The sequence below is a fragment of the Salvelinus fontinalis genome, chromosome 28 (assembly GCF_029448725.1).
Source record: "Salvelinus fontinalis isolate EN_2023a chromosome 28, ASM2944872v1, whole genome shotgun sequence".
Taxonomy (NCBI): Eukaryota; Metazoa; Chordata; class Actinopteri; order Salmoniformes; family Salmonidae; genus Salvelinus; species Salvelinus fontinalis.
The window spans coordinates 15,271,810-15,296,359 of NC_074692.1; the positions used below are offsets into that span (position 1 = coordinate 15,271,810).

A 24,550-nucleotide genomic window follows, 5' to 3' on the forward strand; every position below is an offset into this window, starting at 1 on the left:
AGGACCCTGAACAGTTTCTAATCCCAATCCATAAGACTGCTAAATAGCTAATCAAATAGCTACCTGGATGACCTGCATTGACACTTTTTTTTGCACAAACTCTATACACACAACCTAGACTGACACCCCAACCCACACACTAGATACACCCACACACAAATAACATGCATACTGACGCCAAAACACACTCACCACATACGCTGCTGCTACTGTCTATCATTTATCCTGTTGTATAGTCACTTTACCCCTACCTATAAGTACATAGCTACCTCATACCCTTGCACATGGACTCGGTACTCCCTGTGCATAGCCACGTTGTTATTTTCTACTACTCCCTGTGCATAGCCACGTTGTTATTTTCTACTACTCCCTGTGCATAGCCACGTTGTTATTTTCTTCTACTCCCTGTGCATAGCCACGTTGTTATTTCTACTACTCCCTGTGCATAGCCACGTTGTTATTTTCTTCTACTCCCTGTGCATAGCCACGTTGTTATTTTCTTCTACTCCCTGTGCATAGCCACGTTGTTATTTTCTACTACTCCCTGTGCATAGCCACGTTGTTATTTTCTACTACTCCCTGTGCATAGCCACGTTGTTATTTTCTACTACTCCCTGTGCATAGCCACGTTGTTATTTTCTACTACTCCCTGTGCATAGCCACGTTGTTATTTTCTTCTACTCCCTGTGCATAGCCACGTTGTTATTTTCTTCTACTCCCTGTGCATAGCCACGTTGTTATTTTCTTCTACTCCCTGTGCATAGCCACGTTGTTATTTTCTACTACTCCCTGTGCATAGCCACGTTGTTATTTTCTTCTACTCCCTGTGCATAGCCACGTTGTTATTTTCTACTACTCCCTGTGCATAGCCACGTTGTTATTTTCTACTACTCCCTGTGCATAGCCACGTTGTTATTTTCTACTACTCGCTGTGCATAGCCACGTTGTTATTTTCTACTACTCGCTGTGCATAGCCACGTTGTTATTTTCTACTACTCTCTGTGCATAGCCACGTTGTTATTTTCTACTACTCCCTGTGCATAGCCACGTTGTTATTTTCTACTACTCCCTGTGCATAGCCACGTTGTTATTTTCTACTACTCCCTGTGCATAGCCACGTTGTTATTTTCTACTACTCCCTGTGCATAGCCACGTTGTTATTTTCTACTACTCGCTGTGCATAGCCACGTTGTTATTTTCTACTACTCCCTGTGCATAGCCACGTTGTTATTTTCTACTACTCCCTGTGCATAGCCACGTTGTTATTTTCTACTACTCCATGTGCATAGCCACGTTATTTTCTACTACTCGCTGTGCATAGCCACGTTGTTATTTTCTACTACTCCCTGTGCATAGCCACGTTGTTATTTTCTACTACTCCCTGTGCATAGCCACGTTGTTATTTTCTACTACTCGCTGTGCATAGCCACGTTGTTATTTTCTACTACTCCCTGTGCATAGCCACGTTGTTATTTTCTACTACTCCATGTGCATAGCCACGTTATTTTCTACTACTCGCTGTGCATAGCCACGTTGTTATTTTCTACTACTCCCTGTGCATAGCCACGTTGTTATTTCTACTACTCTCTGTGCATAGCCACGTTGTTATTTTCTACTACTCCCTGTGCATAGCCACGTTGTTATTTCTACTACTCTCTGTGCATAGCCACGTTGTTATTTTCTACTACTCCCTGTGCATAGCCACGTTGTTATTTTCTACTACTCTCTGTGCATAGCCACGTTGTTATTTCTACTACTCCCTGTGCATAGCCACGTTGTTATTTTCTACTACTCCCTGTGCATAGCCACGTTGTTATTTTCTACTACTCCCTGTGCATAGCCACGTTGTTATTTCTACTACTCTCTGTGCATAGCCACGTTGTTATTTTCTTCTACTCCCTGTGCATAGCCACGTTGTTATTTTCTTCTACTCCCTGTGCATAGCCACGTTGTTATTTTCTTCTACTCCCTGTGCATAGCCACGTTGTTATTTTCTTCTACTCCCTGTGCATAGCCACGTTGTTATTTTCTTCTACTCCCTGTGCATAGCCACGTTGTTATTTTCTACTACTCCATGTGCATAGCCACGTTGTTATTTTCTTCTACTCCCTGTGCATAGCCACGTTGTTATTTTCTTCTACTCCCTGTGCATAGCCACGTTGTTATTTTCTACTACTCCATGTGCATAGCCACGTTGTTATTTTCTACTACTCCATGTGCATAGCCACGTTGTTATTTTCTACTACTCCATGTGCATAGCCACGTTGTTATTTTCTTCTACTCCCTGTGCATAGCCATGTTGTTATTTTCTACTACTCCCTGTGCATAGCCACGTTGTTATTTTCTACTACTCCCTGTGCATAGCCATGTTGTTATTTTCTACTACTCCCTGTGCATAGCCATGTTGTTATTTTCTACTACTCCCTGTGCATAGCCACGTTGTTATTTTCTTCTACTCCCTGTGCATAGCCACGTTGTTATTTTCTACTACTCCCTGTGCATAGCCACGTTGTTATTTTCTTCTACTCCCTGTGCATAGCCACGTTGTTATTTTCTACTACTCCCTGTGCATAGCCATGTTGTTATTTTCTACTCCCTGTGCATAGCCACGTTGTTATTTTCTACTACTCCCTGTGCATAGCCATGTTGTTATTTTCTACTCCCTGTGCATAGCCACGTTGTTATTTTCTACTACTCCCTGTGCATAGCCACGTTGTTATTTTCTTCTACTCCCTGTGCATAGCCACGTTGTTATTTTCTTCTACTCCCTGTGCATAGCCACGTTGTTATTTTCTACTACTCCCTGTGCATAGCCATGTTGTTATTTTCTACTTCCTGTATAAAGCCATGTTATTTTCTACTTCCTGTATATAGCCATGTTATTTTCTACTTCCTGTATATAGCCATGTTATTTGTACTCGTTATTGTTATTCACTGTGTATTTTATTCCTTTTGTCACTATTTCTATTTATTTGTGTATTTTTTATATTTAACTCTGCATTGTTGGAAACGACCCTTAAGTAAGCTTTTCACTGTTAGTCTACATCTGTTGTTTACGAAACATGTGACAATTAAAATACAATTTGATTTGCTGAAGGCTTAACATGCCGTTTTAACCATGAACCACAAGGTGGCAGTATTGTGCTACATTTTCTGACGTAGTAAGGACCTCTATGTCTTTGGGAGAATCTCAATTGCATACTCCTCGCATCCTCTCTCTCCTTGCCCCCTTCTCAAAACCAATTGTTAAAGAAGGTCAGAGGGGAGGGACCTCTGGCTTTTAAATCCAATGGATTTTGAGAAGGAGGCGAGGAGAGGACACGAAGAGTACGCCATTGAGATTCTCCCTATGACTTACCAGCTATTTCCTGCAGTCGATCCTCATCCATGTTGGGGTCAAAGTCGCTGCCCAGCACGTCTGTGCTCCAGGTCTCACTCACTGTCTCAGAGATGTCCCGGTCATCTGTCAGGCCCATCATGTCGCGGATCTCAAACTTACGCAGTTTGTCATCCAGGTTGTCCTGAGTGGTGGCTGGGGGTGGGACAGGGATAATGACAATGTTATCATGGCTCAATGTAATGATCCCTGACATTGATTTCCCACAACACACCATGTTCATGCTCCAGCAGTTGTAGAGCCTCCACCCCATTGCTCCCTGATGGCCCAGCTCCCAGCTCAGACACAGACTCTCCCTCCAGGTCCAGAGACGACACAGAATTAGACCGGTTAGATGGACCTGTGCAAAGAAAACAATTACATTTAGACATCTCCAACGCATCAGATTACACAAGGTCCTCTTTTTGTGGTACATGAACAGTTACTGTTTACATTAGAACAGATACACTTATTACAGTAGTTTAACAGCCATTAACACCTCATTCCATGGTGATACATTAAAAACATTATGTTGTGTTGCTGTAGTAACTAGTAAGTCAGCAGGGCATGTGGGCTGTTAGAACGCTGACCCTCTGAGATGCCCTCCAGGTTGTCACTGCAGAGGGAGAAGCGCAGGGTTTTGTCTGGCTTGCCATGGTGCTTGGTGTCATCTGCAGGAATGTCCCCTTGTGACCCATCAGTCAGCTGCATGGTCAACACCTGAGAGGGAACATCACTGGTTATTGCCATCCTGGCTCTTAATGTGGGCTTCCGATAATGACAAATATAAAAAATGCATTGATCCTTCATTTCCAATGTTGTGTGCAAGTGTATATTACACCATATACTCTCCATAACAATGTGCATGTTCCAGGCTCGTTAGTTACCTCATTCTCTGACATCATCCCAGGGATGGTCTGCGGGCTGCTTCCTAGTGAGATCACCAGCACCTCATCTGGCATAACCTCCTGCAGGGACTCCAGAGAGCTAGCCTCTGCCTCCCCCTGCTGGGCCAGCTCGGAACGGCTACGACTGCGGGAGGCTGCTGGGGGAGCAGGGAGAGAGACAGGGTATAAGGCTTTACTCATTCACTGAGATTCAGGGGGAGTAGGGGCCAAGATGTTACTAACTAACAGAGACTCAGGGGGAGCAGGGGACGAGATGTTAGTAACAGAGATTCAGTGAGAGCAGGGGACGAGGTGTTACTAACTAACAGAGACTCAGGGGGAGCAGGGGACGAGGTGTTACTAACTGAGACTCAGGGGGAGCAGGGGTGGAGATGTTACGAGCTAACAGAGACTCAGGGGCCGAGATGTTACTAACAGAGACTCAGTGTGAGCAGGGGACAAAATGTTACTAACTAACAGAGACTCAGTGGGAGCAGGGGACGAGGTGTTACTAACTAACAGAGACTCAGGGGGAGCAGGGGACGAGATGGTACTAACTAGCAGAGACTCAGTGGGAGCAGGGGACGAGATGTTACTAACTGAGACTCGGTGGGAGCAGGGGACGAGATGTTACTAACAGAGACTCGGTGGGAGCAGGGGACGAGGTGTTACTAACTAACAGAGACTCAGTGGGAACAGGGGACGAGATGGTACTAACTAGCAGAGACTCAGTGGGAGCAGGGGACGAGGTGTTACTAACTAACAGACTCAGTGGGAGCAGGAGACGAGGTGTTACTAACAAAGACTCAGTGGGAGCAGGGGACAAGGTGTTACTATGTAATACTCACTGAGATTCAGGGGGCGCAAAAGACAGGGATCGGCTTCAACTATAATAATAATAAAAGCAAAAAGGTAGGCTATACTAACTATAAACACAAAAACTCACATACCTATAGACAACTACACACGCACTGCATTGCTTCTTAGATTACCTGTTAGTTGCTCCCAACCCGTTAGCTGCTCCCAACCTTTCAGTTTTGCATTGTGAAAGAGGTATTGCAGTGAACAGAAATTTGACTCAATTGGATTCAATCATTAAATCAATCAATCTTTCCTAATAGAGACTGGATATTTTGCTCGGCACTGCTTAGACAACCTGTGCTGTGTAACCCGTCCAGTGCAATACAGGTCAATGAGTGCATCCAATAAGGTTCACAAATCACAAGTGCATGTCGGACGCGGTGAAGCAGCCACACTCCACATCCCAATCAGCACGTGGCATGCATACCATTCTAATGACTGACCTGATTGTGCTCTGGATGGTAATTATGATGCATTGCTTTATGCAGAAGGATCTAAGATCCCAACATCAGGAAAACAAACACCCCAAAAAAGTGTCTGACTTCAATCTTCTCTTTAGCCAAAAGCATGTATCATTAAACACAATATAATTTATCACGTGAGTGAAAACAAGCTCAGAGAACCAGGTATAAACCAGGTCTACAAGACTAGAGCACAGGGCAAAGCAGGCATGGTGAAAGGCATGGTGACAAGAGCACATCTAGTAGCTAGCTCTATCTGGTGGTGAAGCAGTGGGACTGCAGCAGGAACCATGGCTATGAGCATGGCTGGTACTGGGTGTATGTGACTGATAGTGGCACATGACTAGGTGGCACAAACACGCTTTAGTTCTAGTCAGCTTCACAGGGCTGCCAGGCTACCCACCAAAAGGGGTAACTAATGGAATGTGAGCAGACAGGGTGGTGGTTGTGGAGTCCCAGGAAGTTGCTAACTGTTGTCCTGGGTCGATCACAGGCAGCAAAGGAGGAAAGGAGGAAGAAGGTTGAGGGCAACAGAGAGAGAATACAGCGCGAGTAGCAAGCAACTGTAAAACAGCTTCAAATCGAAAAGGTTCACATTTCAGTAGGGCAGCTTAAAGTGGCTTATTTTAAATGGAGGAGGATGTTGTCACCATCACATTTAATTGATTTATTCCTAATGATGGAAGGTATATATTTCTCCATCCATACCAATTAAGAAAGGGTTCATTTATATTTTGTAATTTAATTGGCTTTCATTTGCGTAATGGATCTCCAATCTAGAGGCTGCTAATTACCTGTAAAACAGGCCCAGAACCTCATTAGCTTCCTACATAAGAGGCTTCCTGCAGCCATTACAACTTTAGCTACTTCTTCTAGTTATTTATTACCATGAATGAAACAACCTATAGTTAGTACATAAAAAGGCTGGTTTCATTGTAATTTCAAACTGAACTCTCCAACTGGTGCAATGCTATAACAGGGGTTCACGTATTTCATTATGCAGTATGTATTTCTCTGTCAGAAAGCCAGTGGCTGCAGGTCTACAGTAACAACAGCCGAGGAAGTCGGTAGGTACCTATGTTCCTGTTTTTTTTGTTGGCGGGGGTGGTGGCTGGGGAGAGCTGGGGGGTGTTGGAGGGGGTGAGCTCCAGACTGTTGCTCTTCACCGTGCGGGACTGGGGCACGTTGGCCAGCATGGTCTCCAGGAGCATGTGCTCCTCCTCCCGGAGGTGGTCCCCTGCCATCACACTCCGTACAAAGTCCACCTGAACACCATAGGAGTTAATTACTTCATTTAATACTCTCACATCCTAGTTTCTATGAGGAATCCAATTAACTTTTTACTAAGGCTTCAATAGCTAAGCTGGTGGAGAACTTATGACACGGGTGATAAGTGCAGGGCTCTTTTCACAATGAAACTAAAAGTGGGGCTTGAGACATGCAAATAGAATACAGCAAGGGTAATTATTTATTACTGCACTAATGTTATAAAGAAAGGTAACTAAGGGAGGAGCCATAGCACGCAGTTCCAGGAGGATGTGGTAATACTTTATTTCTTGAGTACGCTATGGTAACTCCCAGTCCTTGAGACATAACAGCACTCTCAACAACCTGTGTGAAATGTCTCCTCCCTTTCTGGTCTGACAAGCCTGGGCATGTCAAGTACACTTCCTGTAACATCGGAACATTTACTGTTGCCTGTCTAAAACATGTGTACATACTGTTCCAGACTAGGCTAACTACAATATAAGCCACACAAGATTAAGACTGAAACAGTCAGATCAGCAGCGTACCAGGCAGAGGAGCTGACTGTGTGTCATGTACGCCACAGTCCTGCTGAGTCCTTCTAGTAGGTTCATGGAGGACATGGGCGGTGTCTCCACAGCTCTCCCTCCGATTACCACATCCAAGAAGGCAGCTACACAGCTCTGAGGTGACACAACCAGACAGTCAACTTCAATAATAAGGCAAGAAGCAAAACATGTATTCAGAATGTAATAAAAGCTACCCCATGGACAAACCGGTAATATATTAAGATGTGTGTTTGAGGATCTTACCTTATCGAACTTGGCCAAACTCTTTTTCCTCCGGGGGTCTCCATCATCGTCAGCCATTGCCAACTGTTGAAGAAGCTGCCCTACCTACAGGACAAAGATAATGATTAGAATGCATAAAGGGGAAAGGTAACAATATTTGATCTAACATTTCAAATAGGATTTGTAAGCGGTCAATGTCCAGGCATGGATAAGAATAGTGTGGATGTATGAGTCTGTTGGGTCGTCCACTGACCTGCATGAGGTTGAAGCGAGCCACCTCATTGATAGGGGCGTCTGAGATGATGCCGTACTGCTCAGGGTTGACTATGGCTGGGCAGATGAAGCAGGTGAGCAGCAGGTCCGTGCACATGGTCCGCACCTCGCCCACCTCCAGCCGTTCCACGCACGACAGTGTCTTGTACATCTGAGACACTATCCAGCGCAGGTTGTGGGGGAAGCAGTAGGTGTTCTGCTTCAGGTAGCCGATGAACTTGTTGACCAGGGTCACCAGCTTGGCCTCGTTGGCTTCCACGGCGGCTGCCACCTTCTGTCTGTAGCCCTCCGAGCCCTTCTCCCCAAAGAGGCGCTCCTGCTGGGCCGGCGTGAAGCGCTCCGTCACCTTGGAGGGGTCCGTCTCCAGGTGGTCCTCGTCCTCCACCAGCAGCTGCATGATGGGCTCGTGGAGGGTGGCGGTGAGGAAAAGCTTGGCCGAGTACAGCCCCTCGGAGAAGAGCTTGAAGAGGATGCTGAAGGCGCACGTGCCCCGCCGCAGCAGCCGCCGAGGGTTGTCGCTCTCCTTCAGCTCAAACTCCACCAAGTAGCGGAGGACCTGGAATTGATAGAAACAGCAGCACCCTTACCAGATTTAGCAGTACAGAGGTTAGAAATGGCCTCATCACACTACCTATGAGGACAGGTAATAGTGTTAAATAAGAGGTGGCTGCTGTGCATTTGGTGAGTGCATGTGGCTATGTGTTTATAGTATAAGTGTATAGATCTTAGCTCAGAAGATGTCCGGGCTGCTCACCTGCAGCAGGTAGCGCTCATCCTCCTGCATGATACAGTTGCCGTAGAGTGAGGTGAAGACCGTGTAAATGACCCCCTGTGTGTGCTCCTGGTTCAGCCTCTCCCCAGCCACCAGGCAGGAGGCCAACAGCCGAGGGTTCTCGCGCACCCGACCCAGGAACTCCCCATAGATGCTCTCCTGAAAGCCCAGAGTCTTGTAGCCGTCCAGGAACTGTGTGTCCTCCAGCACTTTGGCATGCTGGCAGCATTCGGCCGGGGAGGCCTCAGCACTGTAGGACAGGGAGCTTTAATTACTACGAGAGCAGAAGGCTCCACAAACCAGTGGCTGGAAATGGGCAACAGTGAGCCACAGAGAGCTGTTGATTACTGATTGGAGTGACATGTAATTGTATGACATGCTTGCTGATCACAGGACTCCTCTGATTCCTTGCAAATTTTTTTTTGGGCTGCTAATCTAAATAGTGCTCGGCTGGCTCTGACATGCACCGTGTATGGCAGGATTTACAACAAACAACATGATCACATCAGGAAGATAAGACAGTTTAATACGGTGGGATCCTACTTTAGGACTATTAAGTTACTAGTTCACTAAAGGTCACATTGCCGAATGCAAACAAGAGGACAACTCAAAATGTATTTTTATAATGGTGAGTTCCTATTAGAACTGTTTCTATTCTCCAATTGGAACGATCTCGTTGAAATGCCCTGGTAACAACAGCTCTGGGGGCCCCATGCTGACCTGGTGAGAATGAGCCTGTCGAGATTGATCCTCTGCTGTTTGGTGATCCAGGCAGCACGGTACAGTCTCTCAGCAGTCTTCAGCACGTCCCCGTTGAGCCGCTGGATCAGCTGCTTCTCTGAAGCCACATACAGCCGCTCCTGCTTCAGGTGGTGGGCCAGAGTGTGGATGTCTGGCTTCACCATCTTTACCAGCTCACTCAGAGGATAAAGACTGCAGAAGAGGGAGAGAAGAGGGAGATCAGTGACACTGGGGGATAAATGGTAATGACATCGTTGTCGAGAGAATGAGTACTGGGCAGTCAGGACAGAGCTACAGTTGAAGTCGGAAGTTTATATACACGTAGGTTGGAGTCATTAAAACTAGTTTTTCAACCACTCCACAAATTTCTTGTTAATAAACTATAGTTTTGGCAAGTCAGTTAGGATATCTACTTTGTGCATGACAAGTAATTTTTCCAACAACTGTTTACAGACAGATTATTTCACTGTATCACAATTCCAGTGGGTCAGAAGTTTACATACACTAAGTTGACTGTGCCTTTAAACAGCTTAGAAAATGATGTCATGGCTTTAGAAGCTTCTGATAGGCTAATTGACATCATTTGAGTCAATTGGAGGTGTACCTGTGGATACATTTCAAGGCCTACTTTCAAACTCAGTGCCTCTGCTTGACATTATGGGAAAATCAAAAGAAATCAGCCAAGACTTCAGAATATTTTTATTTTTTTTACCTCCACACTGGTTCATCCTTGGGAGCAACTTCCAAACGCCTGAAGGTACCACATTCAACTGTACAAACAATAGTACGCAAGTATAAACTAGAGGATTATGACTAACGCCGATACCGATTGGAAGACCAACAAATGCCGATACCGATTAATCGTTAATATATATATATATATATATATATATAAATAATAATGACAATTACAGCAATACTGAATGAACACTTAATATAATACATAAATAAAAATCTATTTAGTCTCAAATAAATAATGAAACATGTTCGATTTGATTTAAATAATGCAAAAACAGTGTTGGAAAAGAAAGTAAAAGTGCAACATATGCCATGTAAAAAAGCTAACGTTTAAGTTCCTTGCTCAGAACATATGAAAGCTGGTGGTTCCTTCTAACATGAGTCTTCAATATTCCCAGTTAAGAAGTTTTAGGTTGTAGTTATAGGAATTTATAAGACTATTTCTCTCTATACAATTTGTATTTCATATCTTTGACTTTTGGATGTTCTTATAGGCACAATAGTATTGCCAGCCTAATCTCGGGAGTTGATAGGCTTGAAGTAATAAACAGCGCTGTGCTTCAAGCATTGCCAAGTGCTGCTGGCAAACGCAGGAAAGTGCTGTTTGAATGAATGCTAACGAGCCTGCTGCTGCCTACCACCGTTCAGACAGACTGCTCTATCAAATCATAGACTTAATTATAATAAACACACAGAAATACGAGCCTTAGGTCATTAATATGGTCAAATCCGGAAACAATCATTTCGAAAAACAAAACATTTATTCTTTCAGTGAAATACGGAACCGTTACGTATTTTATCGAACGGGTGGCATCCACAAGTCTAAATATTGCAAACTTCAATGTCATAATTATTTAAAATTCTGGCAAATTAATTACGGTCTTTGTTAGGAAGAAATGGTCTTCACACAGTTCACAACGAGCCAGGCAGCCCAAACGGCTGCATATACCCTGACTCTGCTTGCACAGAACGCAAGAGAAGTGACACAATTTGTTAATATTGCCTTCCTTACATGAATTTCTTTTAACTAAATATGCAGGTTTAAAAATATATATACTTATGTATTGATTTTAAGAAAGGCATTGATGTTTATGGTTAGGTACATTGGTGCAACGACAGTGCTTTTTCGCAAATGCATGTTAAATCACCACCCGTTTGGCGAAGTAGGCTGTGATTCGATGATAATTTACCGCATTGATTATTTGTAACGCAGGACAAGCTAGTTAAACTAGTAATATCATCAACCATGTGTAGTTATCTTCTTAATAGGGGGGCGCTATTTTCACTTTGGGGAAAAATCGTGCCCAAATTAAACGGCCTTGTACTCTGTTTTAGATCATACAATATGCATATTATTATTACTATTGGATAGAAAACACTCAAGTTTCTAAAACTGTTTGAATTATATCTGTGAGTAAAACAGAACTCATTTGGCAGCAAACTTCCAAATTCTGAAAATGGGGCTCTGTGTCAGGGCCTGCCTATTCAACTGGCTTATATATATGGATCTGTATGCACTTCATACGCCTTCCACTAGATGTCAACAGGCAGTAGAATGTTGAATGGGGTGTCTAGCTTGATGTGAGACCGAAAGAGCTTTTGGAGTGACAGGTCCGCTCTTTTGTCAGTATTCAACTGCGCACCAGGGAACCTCACATTGTCTTCTGAAAAGCGTTAGGTATACACGACAAAATGCTCCGGCTCTGATTTTATTGGATACATATGAGAAAAACATCATAAAGTAGGATTTTCAACCGAGTTTGACCAGTTTATTAGACGTTTATTGGGACTATTGGAATTTTTCGTTCCAGGCGCAAAGATTTCTTGGACATGTGCCCTCCACATGGCTAGTCAAAGTTGCTAATTCGACAGAAGAAATGGACATTCTAAAACAAAACAACGATTTATTCTGGAACTAGGACTCCTTGCACAACATTCTGATGGAAGATCATCAAAAGTAAGAGAATATTTATGATGTTATTTCATATTTTTGTGCTTTGTGTTGGCTCCAACAAGGCGGAGAATTGGTGAGCGCTGTCTCACAATATTGCATGCTGTATGTTGTACTAAAGTTATTTTTTTAAATCTAACACAGCAGTTGCATTAAGAACCAGTGTATCTTTCATTTGCTGTACAACATGTATTTTTTAGTAAAGTTTATGATGAGTTCTTTGGTTAGATTACGTGACTGTCCAAAATATCTCCGGACAATTTGGTGCATCATGGCTACGTTTTCACAATGTAAAACCAGGATTTGTACCTCTAAATATGCACATTTTCGAAAAAAACATAAATGTATTGTATAACATGATGTTATAAGACTGTCATCTGATGAAGTGTTTCAAGGTTAGTGATTAATTTTATCTCTATTTGTGGGTTTTGTGAAAGCTACCTTGCGGTGGAAACATGGCGTTGTGTGTTTGGCTATTGTGGTGAGCTAATATAAATATACACTGCTCAAAAAAATAAAGGGAACACTTAAACAACACAATGTAACTCCAAGTCAAATCACACTTCTGTGAAATCAAACTGTCCACTTAGGAAGCAACACTGATTTACAATATTGACAATTTCACATGCTATTGTGCAAATGGAATAGACAACAGGTGGAAATTATAGGCAATTAGCAAGACACCCCCAATAAAGGAGTGGTTCTGCAGGTGGTGACCACAGACCACTTCTCAGTTCCTATGCTTCCTGGCTGATGTTTTGGTCACTTTTAAATGCTGGCGGTGCTCTCACTCTAGTGGTAGCATGAGACGGTGTCTACAACCCACACAAGTGGCTCAGGTAGTGCAGCTCATCCAGGATGGCACATCAATACGAGCTGTGGCAAGAAGGTTTGCTGTGTCTGTCAGCGTAGTGTCCAGAGCATGGAGGCACTACCAGGAGACAGGCCAGTACATCAGGAGACGTGGAGGAGGCCGTAGGAGGGCAACAACCCAGCAGCAGGACCGCTACCTCCGCCTTTGAGCAGGAGGATCAGGAGGAGCACTGCCAGAGCCCTGCAAAATGACCTCCAGCAGGCCACAAATGTGCATGTGTCTGCTCAAACGGTCAGAAACAGACTCCATGAGGGTGGTATGAGGGCCCGACGTCCACAGGTGGGGGTTGTGCTTACAGCCCAACACCGTGCATGACGTTTGGCATTTGCCAGAGAACACCAAGATTGGCCAATTCTCCACTGGCGCCCTGGGCTCTTCACAGATGAAAGCAGGTTCACACTGAGCACGTGACAGACGTGACAGAGTCTGGAGACGCCGTGGAGAACGTTCTGCTGCCTGCAACATCCTCCAGCATGACCGGTTTGGCGGTGGGTCAGTCATGGTGTGGGGTGGCATTTCTTTGTGAGGCCGCACAGCCCTCCATGTGCTCGCCAGAGGTAGCCTGACTGCCATTAGGTACCGAGATGAGATCCTTAGACCCCTTGTGAGACCATATGCTGGTGCGGTTGGCTCTGGGTTCCTCCTAATGCAAGACAATGCTAGACCTCATGTGGCTGGAGTGTGTCAGCAGTTCCTGCAAAAGGAAGGCATTGATGCTATGGACTGGCCCTTCCGTTCCCCAGACCTGAAACCAATTGAGCACATCTGGGACATCATGTCTCGCTCCATCCACCAACGCCACGTTGCACCACAGACTGTCCAGGAGTTGGCGGATGCTTTAGTCCAGGTCTGGGAGGAGAACCCTCAGGAGACCATCCGCCACATCATCAGGAGCATGCACAGGCGTTGTAGGGAGGTCATACAGGCACGTGGAGGCCACACACACTACTGAGACTCATTTTGACTTGTTTTAAGGACATTACATCAAAGTTGGATCAGACTGTAGTGTGGTTTTCCACTTTAATTTTGAGCGTGACTCCAAATCCAGACCTCCATGAGTTGATAAATTTGATTTCCATTGATAATTTGTGTGATTTTGTTGTCAGCACATTCAACTATGTAAAGAAAAAAGTATTTAATAAGAATATTTAATTCATTCAGATCTAGAATGTGTTATTTAAGTGTTCCCTTTATTTTTTTGAGCAGTGTATATTGTGTTTTCGCTGTAAAACATTTAAAAAAATCGGAAATGATGGCTGGATTCACAAGATGTTTATCTTTCATTTGCTGTATTGGACTTGTGATTTCATGAAATTATATTATATGATATGCCTGTCGCGTTAGGCTAGGCTATGCTAGTCAGCTTTTTTGATGAGGAGGATCCCGGATCCGGGAGAGAGAAGCGGTAGAGGTTAACTAGTGATTATGTTAAGATTGACTGTTTTGTATAAGATAAATTTAATGCTAGCTAGCAACTTACCTTGGCTCCTTGCTGCACTCGCGTAACAGGAGGTCAGCCTGCCATGTAGTCTCCTCGTGGATTGCAATGTAACCAGCCGTAATCAGCATCCAAAAATGCAAGATTACCGATTGTTATGGAAACTTGACATCGGCCCTAATTTTATTATTTATATATTTTAAAATCGGTCATGCCGCCCTCTAGTATAAAGACCATGGGACCACGCAGACTTCATACCGCTCAAGAAGGAGAGGCGCTCTGTCTCCTAGAAATGAACGTACTTGTGCAAAAAAGTGCAAATCAATCCAAGAACAGCAGCAAAGGACCTTGCGAAGATGCTGGAGGAAACGGGTACAAAATTACCTATATCCACAGTAAAACGAGTCCTATATCGACATAACCTGAAAGGCCGCACAGCAAGGAAGAAGCCACTGCTCCAAAACCGCCATAAAAAAGCCAAACTAGTTTGCAACTGCACATTGGGACAAAGATCGTACTTTTTGGAGAAATGTCCTCTGGTTTGATGAAACAAAAACAGAACTGTTCGGCCATAATGACCATCGTTATATTTGGAGGGAAAATGGGGAGGCTTGCAAGCCGAAGTACACCATCCAACCGTGATTCACGGGGGTGGCAGCATCATGTTGTGGGGGTGCTTTGCTGCAGGAGGGACTGGTGCACTTCACAAAATAGATGGCTTCATGAGGTAGGAAAATTATGTGGATATATTGAAACAACATCTTAAGACATCAGTCAGGAAGTTAAACCTTGGTCGCAAATGGGTTTTGCAAATGAACAATGAACCCAAGCAAAGTTATGGCAAAATGGCTTAAGGACAACAAAGTCAGGGTATTGGAATGGCCATCACAAAGCCTAGAACATTTGTGGGCAGAACTGAAAAGGTGTGTGTGAGCAAGGAGGCCTAGAAACCTGACTCAGTTATACCAGCTCTTTCAGGAGGAATGGGCCAAAATTCACCCAACTTATTGTGGGAAGCTTGTGGAAGGCTACCTGAAACTTTTGACCCAAGTTAAACAATTTAAAGGCAATGCTACCAAATACTAATTGAGTGTATGTAAACTTCTGACCCACTTGGAATGTGATGAAAGAAATAAAAGCTGAAATAAATCACTCTACTATTATTCTGACATTTCACATTCTTAAAATAAAGTGGTGATCCTAACTGACCTAAAACAGGGAATTTTTACTAGGATTAAATGTCAGGAACTGTGAAAAACTGAGTTTAAATGTATTGGGCTAAGATGTATGTAAACTTATGACTTCAACTGTACATGCAGGGCAGTTTGGAGTAGATTTACAAGTGAGGACAATGGATCATTTTTATTTCTCAGAGTGCAATCCTGAGGAAGAGCAGGAAAGGCCATGTTGGCAGAATCCTAGCTCACACACTGACAGAGGAAGTAGACTGTCAGTAGTCAAGAGAAGGCAGAAACACTAGTTCTATTGGCTAAGATTGACAGTGGGGGGGGGGGGGGGGGGGGGGCTTTTAAACAATAGCAAGCCCCTACTCTCGCTCACACAAGCATCTGGTAGCACTATTCACAGCACGAGAGTATATGCAAATCATATTAGTCTCCCTTTCCTTCACACACAAACCAGACAGAATGCATGAAATTTAATTGATTTCCTAGAGCATTCTTTGACACAAGGTTCTTTGTGGATGGCTGCTACCAAGGAAAACAGACAAGATTGTGAGGCTGGGAGGCCTGTGAAAACAGCCCAGAGAACCCTGCCTCAGAGCGTGCACACAACTACAAAGGCTTGATACTATTAAACGTATGTGGTTTGAGGCATAAATATTTTGATGAGGCTTAGAAGCGTTTTATTAACCATGTCATGCCAGATAAGGTTAATCATGGGTTATACACAAAGTCTCTGTGTTCCTTTAGTAGGCTAAATCCAATGATGGACTGGCCACTGTGAAGTTTTCTGGAACCATGAAAACACTGGGGGATCTCGGGTAAATAAATAAAAATCTGTCAAACACTTACTTAAGGCTAATCAATCGATTAATGACCAACATAGTGTACCAGTCCATGAGAATACGCTTGTGCCGTAGGCTCTTGAAAGAGTAGACTACATTTGTCACAGTCCTGTGTGGAAGTAAAGGGTATAGGCCTAGGGCCAACACACAGGTGGTACTGTAGGACCTGTGGCCTGGTACGGGTAAAGCAGTTTCCGTGTTGAAGATTTGTTGAGTAGACCTACCTAATGAGTAAGTAATGGAAAAGGACGGGGAACTCAAAAGCAGAAGAAAAACCACTGTAGGTGGTGTGAAAAGGCACTGGCGGGGGTGTGCGAGAGAATGACGGTAGTTAGCGGTAGGTAGGCTAGAAATAGAATTCAGTCCAAAGCCATCCCTCCCAACATTACATACATGATGCTTTGGCTCAGAACAAGGAATCATTGTGAAGCAAACCATCTGGAAAAGAAAACTGAAAAGCACCTCAACCAATGATGCAGCTCACCACACAGCACATTTATGGAGGTGTTTGGAACACAGCCCAAACATTCCCTCAGTTGAACATGCAATACAAGCCAACAGAACAAAGTGCTTTTTATAGACACACAGAAAGGAATCACTTTCTAAAGGCACTCGAAACTCGAACACAAAGTCCCCTTTTCACTTCCCCTCAACATGAGATCAAATAAGACTGTTTGCATGAGCAGGTTAACGACTCCAGTTGCCTAGCCCAACAGCAGCTTCAAGGGCTGTGTCCCTTTGAAATTCATCAGGCCTTCTTCCGTTGGACTGCAGACATTTTACCAGCTCCTGTGTGCAATGGTATGGGGTGCACACTGCACCTCCCAACCATCACCTCTCAGAAGGAGCTCACACACCACAAAGAGACATGGCAAAACTATACCCAACCTATTCCAGCAATCCAGCCCCACCACATCCAATTGACAACATAAGATTGTCAGATATTTGGTCTTAGATAATTAGGAAAATACAAATATGAAACTGAAACCAGGGTAAGCAGGGTAGCTGAAAGTGAGGTAGTGGTGGTGGTAATAAACAGCCTAAAGTACTTCAGTCAGAACGAGGATCTGAGAAATTATTCACTAGGCTACATCACCGAAGCTCAGCAATAGTGAGTGTTGGACAGCACAATAAAAATGTGAATAAGAGACCCTTGTCTCTTTCATGCGTGAGTTCCCCACAGACATTGTTTGTCACATCTAGTAGACCTACCCTAAGCCTGTCCTACAACTACTGTGTAGGAACAAGTTATTTTGTGTTTTTTTAAAGACCTGCCACATACACTACACTGTAACGCATATACAAAAGTATGTGGACACTCCTTCAAATAAGTGGATTTGGCTATTTCAGCCAAACAAGTTGCTGACAGGTGTATTCAATCGAGCACACAGCCATTCAATCTCCAGAGACAAATATTGTCAGTAGAGTGTAGAGGTTGACTGATTAATAGGGCCGATTCCAAGTTTTCATAATAGATCATCTGCATTTTTGGACGCCGATTACATTGCATTCCCCGAGGAAACTGCGTGGCAGGCTGACCACCTGTTACGCGAGTGCAGCAAGGAGCCACGGTAAGTTGCTAGATAGCGTTAAACTTATCGCGTTAAACTTATCTTATAAAAAACAATCAATCTTCACATAATCACTAGTTAACTACACATGGTTGATGATATTACTAGGTTAACTAGCTTGTCCTGCATTGCATATAATCAATGCAGTGCCTATTAATTTATCATCGAATCCCAGCCTACTTCGCCAAACGGGTGATGATTTAGCAAAAGCACAATCGTTGCATGAATGTACCTGACCATAAACATCAATGCCTTTCTTAAAATCAATACACAGAAGTATATATTTTTAAACTTGCATATTTAGCTAAAATAAGTTCATGTTAGCAGGCAATATTAACTAGGGGGAAATTGTGTCACTTCTCTTGCGTTCATTGCACGCAGAGTCAGGGTATATGTAGCAGTTTGGGCCGCCTGGCTCGTTGCAAACTAATTTGCCAGAATTGTACATAATCATGACATAACATTGAAGGTTGTGCAATGTAACAGCATTTTCTTTTTTTAACTTAGGTTTGCCACCCGTTCACTGAAAGAATAAATGTTTTGTTTTCGAAATGATAGTTTCCGGATTTGACCATATTAATGACCTAAGGCTCGTATTTCTGTGTGTTTATTATAATTAAGTCTATGATTTGATAGAGCAGTCTGTCTGAGCGGTGGTAGGCAGCAGCAGGCTCGTTAGCATTCATTCAAACAGAACTTTCCTGCGTTTGCCAGCAGCACTTGGCAATGCTTGAAGCACAGCGCTGTTTATGACTTCAAGCCTATCAACTCCTGAGATTAGGCTGGCAATACTATTGTGCCTATAAGAACATCCAAAAGTCAAAGGTATATGAAATACAAATGGTAGAGAGAAATAGTCTTATAAATTCCTATAATAACTACAACCTAAAACTTCTTAACTGGGAATATTGAAGACTCATGTTAAAAAGGAACCACCAGATTTCATATGTTCTCATGTTCTGAACAAGGAATTTAAACGTTAGCTTTTTTACATGGCATAAATTGCACTTTTACTTTCTCCAACACTGTTTTTGCATTATTTAAACCAAATTGAACATGTTTCATTATTTATTTGAGACAAACGATTTTATGTATTATATTAAGTTAAGTGTTTATTCAGTATTGTTGTAATTGTCATTATTACAAATATATATATATATAGATACAAATTTGCAGATTAATCGGTATCGGCTTTTTTTGGTCATTCAATAAATCGGTATCGGTGTTGAAAAATCCTAAATTGGTCGACCTCTAGAAGAATGGCCTTACTGAAGAGCGCAGTGACTTCCAACGTGGCACCGTCATAGGATTCCACCATTCCAACAAGTTAGTTCATCGAATTTCTGCCCTGTTAGAGCTGCCCCGGTCAACTAAGTGTTGTTATTGTGAAGTGGAAACGTCTAGGAGCAACAACAGCTCAGCCGCAAAGTGGTAGGCCACACAAGCTCACAGAATAGGTGCTGAAGTGCGTAGCGCATAAAAATTGTCTGTCTTGGTTGCAACACTCACTACAGAGTTCCAAACTGGATCTGGAAGCAACGTAAGCAAAATAACTGTTCGTCGGGAGCTTCATGAAATGGGTTTCCTTTGCCGAGCAGCCACACAAGCCTAAGATCACCATGTGCAATGCCAAGCATCGGCTGGAGTGGTGTAAAGCTTGTCGCTATTGGACTCTGGAGCAATGGAAACGAATTCTCTGTAGTGATGAATCACGTTTCACCATCTGGCAGTCCGACAGATGAATCTGGTTTTGGCGGATGCCAGGAAAACGCTACCTGCCCCAATGCATAGTGCCAACTGTAAAATTTGGTGGAGGAGGAATAACGGTTTGGGGTTGTTTTTCATGGTTCGGGCTAGACCCCTTACTTCCAGTGAAAGGAAATCTAAACGCTACAGAATAGAACATTCTAGACGAGTCTGTGCTTCCAACTTTGTGGCAACAATTTGGGGAAGGCCCTTTGCTGTTTCAGTATGACAATGCCCCCGTCCAGAAAGTGAGGTCCATACAGATATGGTTTGTCGACATCTATGGACTTGTATGTTTTTCTGTCATGCGTAATGTACAGTAGCCTATATCACATATGTATTGGATAACGGCACAATCATTTTGACTTTTGGGGGCTTGGGATCATTAAATGTCTAATGTAAGGGCTCATAAAATGTGTTTAATGTATGGCTCATCGGGCTCAGGTAGCATCAAGCTTTAATGTTCAATCAAAGCTCTATTTAAATCCAGACTTAGGCATATTTATATGCTTTATAATGCTCTTGAATGACACTTCTGGTTTTGGCGGGAAATACTGTGTTACTCGGGAGAAAAAGGATTTATTCTCAGGGTTGAAACATTTTTAAAATACCGGAAAAATAACCCTAGTGATATCATCAATGCCTACAACCTTGGGTTAGGCTATCAGATCCCAGGGATTACAAATGAGTAAACGCTTCCTCTTACACAACCATACCCAAAAGGGGGGCATTCTGTAGGTCAAAGCAGTGCTAGCATGCAATATCTACAAAGGCTTTAAGTTCAGAGGTGGGAGCAAATGGGTAGCTTCCAAATATAAGGAAAGGAGAAATTCTGTATGCCTAAAATCAACACCTTCACAGAGATGTATGCTCAAAATCTTATTTTGCTAAATGTAGGCCAAATGTTGCCTGTCAGGAAGACAAAGCCTGACAGTGCACTCCGACACTGAATGAGACATCCTGATCCTCTGCTCTGGAGCGTTCAACATCCTTACTCCTGACCTTGCCAAAACAAAGACTTCTACCTTGCCTCGGAACAACACTACTAGTACTCCAGGCGCAAAGTCAGTTGAGATTCATGGGAACCTGAATGATATCCAATGTCTGGTAGATCACTATAACTCAAGAATAAAAAAATAAATAAAAAGCTAGGAGCACACTCTTCATTTGTGTGATTGAGATGTATTCATGTTTTGGCTCTAACAATTAGCCTAATCAAAAGGTCAAGTGCATTCCTTAAATCAACATAAATTATTGTGACCATTCTGTTTTGAAAACCTTTGAGCCCTGCTTGATACACAAACACGTCTGAAGTTCTTTATGGTTCATCATACTACACTAGTCATGGATAGTCACGGCCCCTGCACTGGGTGGGGCTCAATTCTACACCTAATGTAGGGGATCAGGTGGGTAAGGAGAGGCGACCGCCGTTCGCTAGCTAGTTAATTATTCAAGCAACCAAGACAACTTGCCCATCTAGTAATTTTTAGGGCCCCAGCCTTGTCTTGTTCACTTTTGCAACACAGTCGACATCTTGCGGAATTGTTAGTTTAACTAGCTAGTTAGCTAACTAACGTTAGTTACTAATACTAGATAATGTGTCACCGTCGGCCTCTGTTATAAACAGTTAGCTGGCTTCCTTTCATCATACTGGCATACGTTAACAGTGAAATGCTAGTAATCTAGCTAGTTAGAAAGCTTGCTATTAGAGGCGCATTGGTTAACTATCTAGCCAACTACCTAATTATCTAACTAACGTTAACTAGCTAACGTTAACACTAACAGGTCGCTATAGCGTAGTTAGCTAGGTGCCTAGGTACTAGTTTACAATCAAAATAGTTAACTAGTTATCACAGAGAGCATAGCTAACATTACTGTACTTAGCTAGCTATCAACAACGGTAACCGTTAACTAGCTTACTAGCTAGTTGGTTAAGTAACGTTAGCTAGTGACCTAGCCAACTTGAAATGTTGCAGCACTGTTACTAGCCAAACATCGAGCTACGGTGGGATACCTTTATAGGGATATGTCAATGTTGCCCGGGTAGGCCAGGCTGGCCAGTTGTGGAAGAAAACAGCGTTCAATCACGAAGGACATCCAAGAAGTAGCTAGCTAACGTTAGCAGAAGGCCAGCGATGAAAACAGAACTAGCTAACACGTTAGTTATAACACGAATTCCATGACTTACCAAACAAGTTGTTGATAGTATACCAGTTCTTTATGGAATCCCTATAACCGTGAAATAATGTCAGTGTCTGACCAGTTAAATCGCTAGATATGTCTATTCCAGACCGTTCCTGATCTCCCCTTTTCGTCAGAGCGCTAGCTCAGTCAGCTGTCATCTGCTGTCATCACGAGTAGGCGCGCTCTACCCGCATGCGCGCTGGGTCACAGAGATTTTAGTAAATATCTCAACCTCGAATAGTTTGGTGAGTTTTCTGTTTTTACATTTAGTAAGAGCTTGTTTATAAATGTCGTCTGTAGTGGACTTCAGGATGCTAAACTATGTTTTTCTTACTTACTGTACACATTTACGGTAAAGTTTAAAAAAATATACACTGCTCAAAAAAATAAAGGGAATACTTAAACAACACAATGTAACTCCAAGTCAATCACACTTCTGTGAAATCAAACTGTCCACTTAGGAAGCAACACTGATTGACAATAAATTTCACATGCTGTTGTGCAAATGGAATAGACAAAAGGTGGAAATTTTAGGCAATTAGCAAGACACCCCCAAAAAAGGAGTGATTCTGCAGGTGGTGACCACGGACCACTTCTCAGTTCCTATGCTTCCTGGCTGATGTTTTGGTCACTTTTGAATGCTGGCGGTGCTCTCACTCTAGTGGTAGCATGAGACGGAGTCTACAACCCACACAAGTGGCTCAGGTAGTGCAGTTCATCCAGGATGGCACATCAAAGCGAGCTGTAGCTAAAAGGTTTGCTGTGTCTGTCAGCGTAGTGTCCAGAGCATGGAGGCGCTACCAGGAGACAGGCCAGTACATCAGGAGAGGCATCCCTACTGTTCAAACTAGGCAGACTACCTGAACAAAGAAAACATACTATTTTTACAAATGCAGGTCAGATTTGTATGCTATAAACTACAAACTAGGTTTTTGAATAATATGAAATACAGTAATTTGACATTCCTGATTTGCCACTAGCAATGTCTAAAGTTCATCAATAGGTGGCGATCAAGTTCCATGAATTTATACACTCTTCAAAATGACTTGTCTCCAGGTTTTTCTCGCCATCCATCTCCATTTGTAAAGAAAAACAAAGATGAAAACTGTCTTACATAAGAATATTGAGATGTCTGTTTTAAGACCAGCAGAAGTAGTGCTGGTTTCTCACATTTACCTGCATATTCCAGGGTGGTGTGCTATCGTGATGGGATAGTGTCTGTTGGCAATTTACGAGGCACTATCAAAATGGCAATTGAATATTGATTAACCATTTAAATGACTATCTGTATTGTCTATGTCTGTATAATGGGCTGTAGTCCTTCCGGATATCTAGATTCCAGTGCAGAGGATGTGCCATGGCTAATTTGATTTACAGTCTGTCTATGCATTAGTTAGAAAAGGATGTGCCAGTTGCTCATCAATCTTGGAATCATCTGAATGTCCTTCAGGGCTATCTGATAGAAGTGTGAATAACTACAGGCTTCCCATCTACTTGTGCATAAATTGGTCAAAATGGAACAACACATGGAGACCATCAACAAAAGACACTGACGTAGCTTGTAAGACCAACAAAAAGGGGAAAGACTAAATACGTTTGTCAATTGATCACATTGTATGATCATTGTTTTAGTGCTCTGTATGGTTTACTTAAGAGACTTGAAATAGCTGAATACAGGGCTCTGCATGTGTAGCAGTGTGATGTTGTTCCCCTAGATTATGCACCAAATTGCACACAAGGACCAATTCAAATAGGCCAGGTCAAGAGGGGATGTTAATAATTTGATAATAATAATAAGAATTTAATTACAGCTGCATAGCTAATGCTTTTCTTTGGTTTACAAACACTTTTTCATATCAATATTGTACATACATGTGATTGTAAAGGTTTTGTATATTTTGGTTTGGCCCATCGTGGGTTATCTGTTTTTCCGTACACCCTTATTGTTCTCTTTTGCCTGACCTTCAGCTAGCAAGGTATGTTGTCCTTGGCTCCGAAATTGTTTAATATAAAACCGCCATAATGTTACACAATGTACTGTTATGCTACAATAAGTTTGTTACAATGTGGATAATATAAATATTTATGTTAACAAATTTCACAAAGCTCGCTAACTAGGGTATCTATTGTAACTTGTGAGTACTTGGGACAGTGTTTGAGTGAGTGTCCATGTGCTTGCGCAGGTGCCTGAGAGCTAGGACTGCGCCAAGGGTCAACATAATGTGTGTTGTCTCTTCGTGTGCAGGTATGTCTTTTATTTTGTCCGAATTATGTTCTGTATCATTTTACTTGTATTGTATTGTATGGTGTGCTGTTCCAGCCATGGAAGACTCTCAAGTCCATAAAATGAGTTATGCTGGGGATTTTAGTGTGGGTAGATGGAGGGATGTCCTTGCATTTACACCATTTGTACAGTCAGCTCCTGGGAGTAGAGTGTTTGCTAGTCCTGAGTATACAAGCACTGGGAGGGGTAGGCTGTTTACTCCACCTGACCAGGCTATCCCACCTATGTCTCTTGATGTACCATCATCCCCAGTCCTCAGTAATAATGGGACACCTCCGAGTCAGCTTAGTGACCTTATTAAGCAGATTGGTTCAGAGATATGAGAATCTAT

At 42.9% G+C, this 24,550-nt stretch overlaps 1 protein-coding gene across 9 annotated transcripts in view; it reads right to left on the reverse strand.

Moving 5' to 3' along the window:
* The window catches only part of LOC129826246 (GTPase-activating protein and VPS9 domain-containing protein 1-like), a 40,611-nt gene extending 18,500 nt beyond the window's left edge, over window positions 1–22,111 (reverse strand). For 4 of the 9 annotated variants that reach the window (XM_055886769.1, XM_055886764.1, XM_055886762.1 and 1 more), the window contains exons 1-12: window positions 21,940–22,111; window positions 9,387–9,599; window positions 8,649–8,916; window positions 7,875–8,450; window positions 7,643–7,726; window positions 7,379–7,513; window positions 6,661–6,850; window positions 5,989–6,063; window positions 4,264–4,421; window positions 3,967–4,096; window positions 3,612–3,737; window positions 3,359–3,532 (exon numbers count right to left, since the gene is read on the reverse strand). In XM_055886769.1, coding sequence (XP_055742744.1) covers window positions 3,359–3,532; window positions 3,612–3,737; window positions 3,967–4,096; window positions 4,264–4,421; window positions 5,989–6,063; window positions 6,661–6,850; window positions 7,379–7,513; window positions 7,643–7,726; window positions 7,875–8,450; window positions 8,649–8,916; window positions 9,387–9,571 — 2,101 coding nt within the window. In that variant the 5' untranslated portion in view covers window positions 9,572–9,599; window positions 21,940–22,111. Of the gene's footprint in view, window positions 1–3,358; window positions 3,533–3,611; window positions 3,738–3,966; window positions 4,097–4,263; window positions 4,422–5,111; window positions 5,151–5,988; window positions 6,064–6,660; window positions 6,851–7,378; window positions 7,514–7,642; window positions 7,727–7,874; window positions 8,451–8,648; window positions 8,917–9,386; window positions 9,600–21,939 lie in introns of all 9 variants that reach the window. The other 5 variants (XM_055886771.1, XM_055886767.1, XM_055886766.1 and 2 more) reach the window with 4 other exon arrangements.
* Between the last annotated feature and the right edge of the window lie 2,439 nt (window positions 22,112–24,550).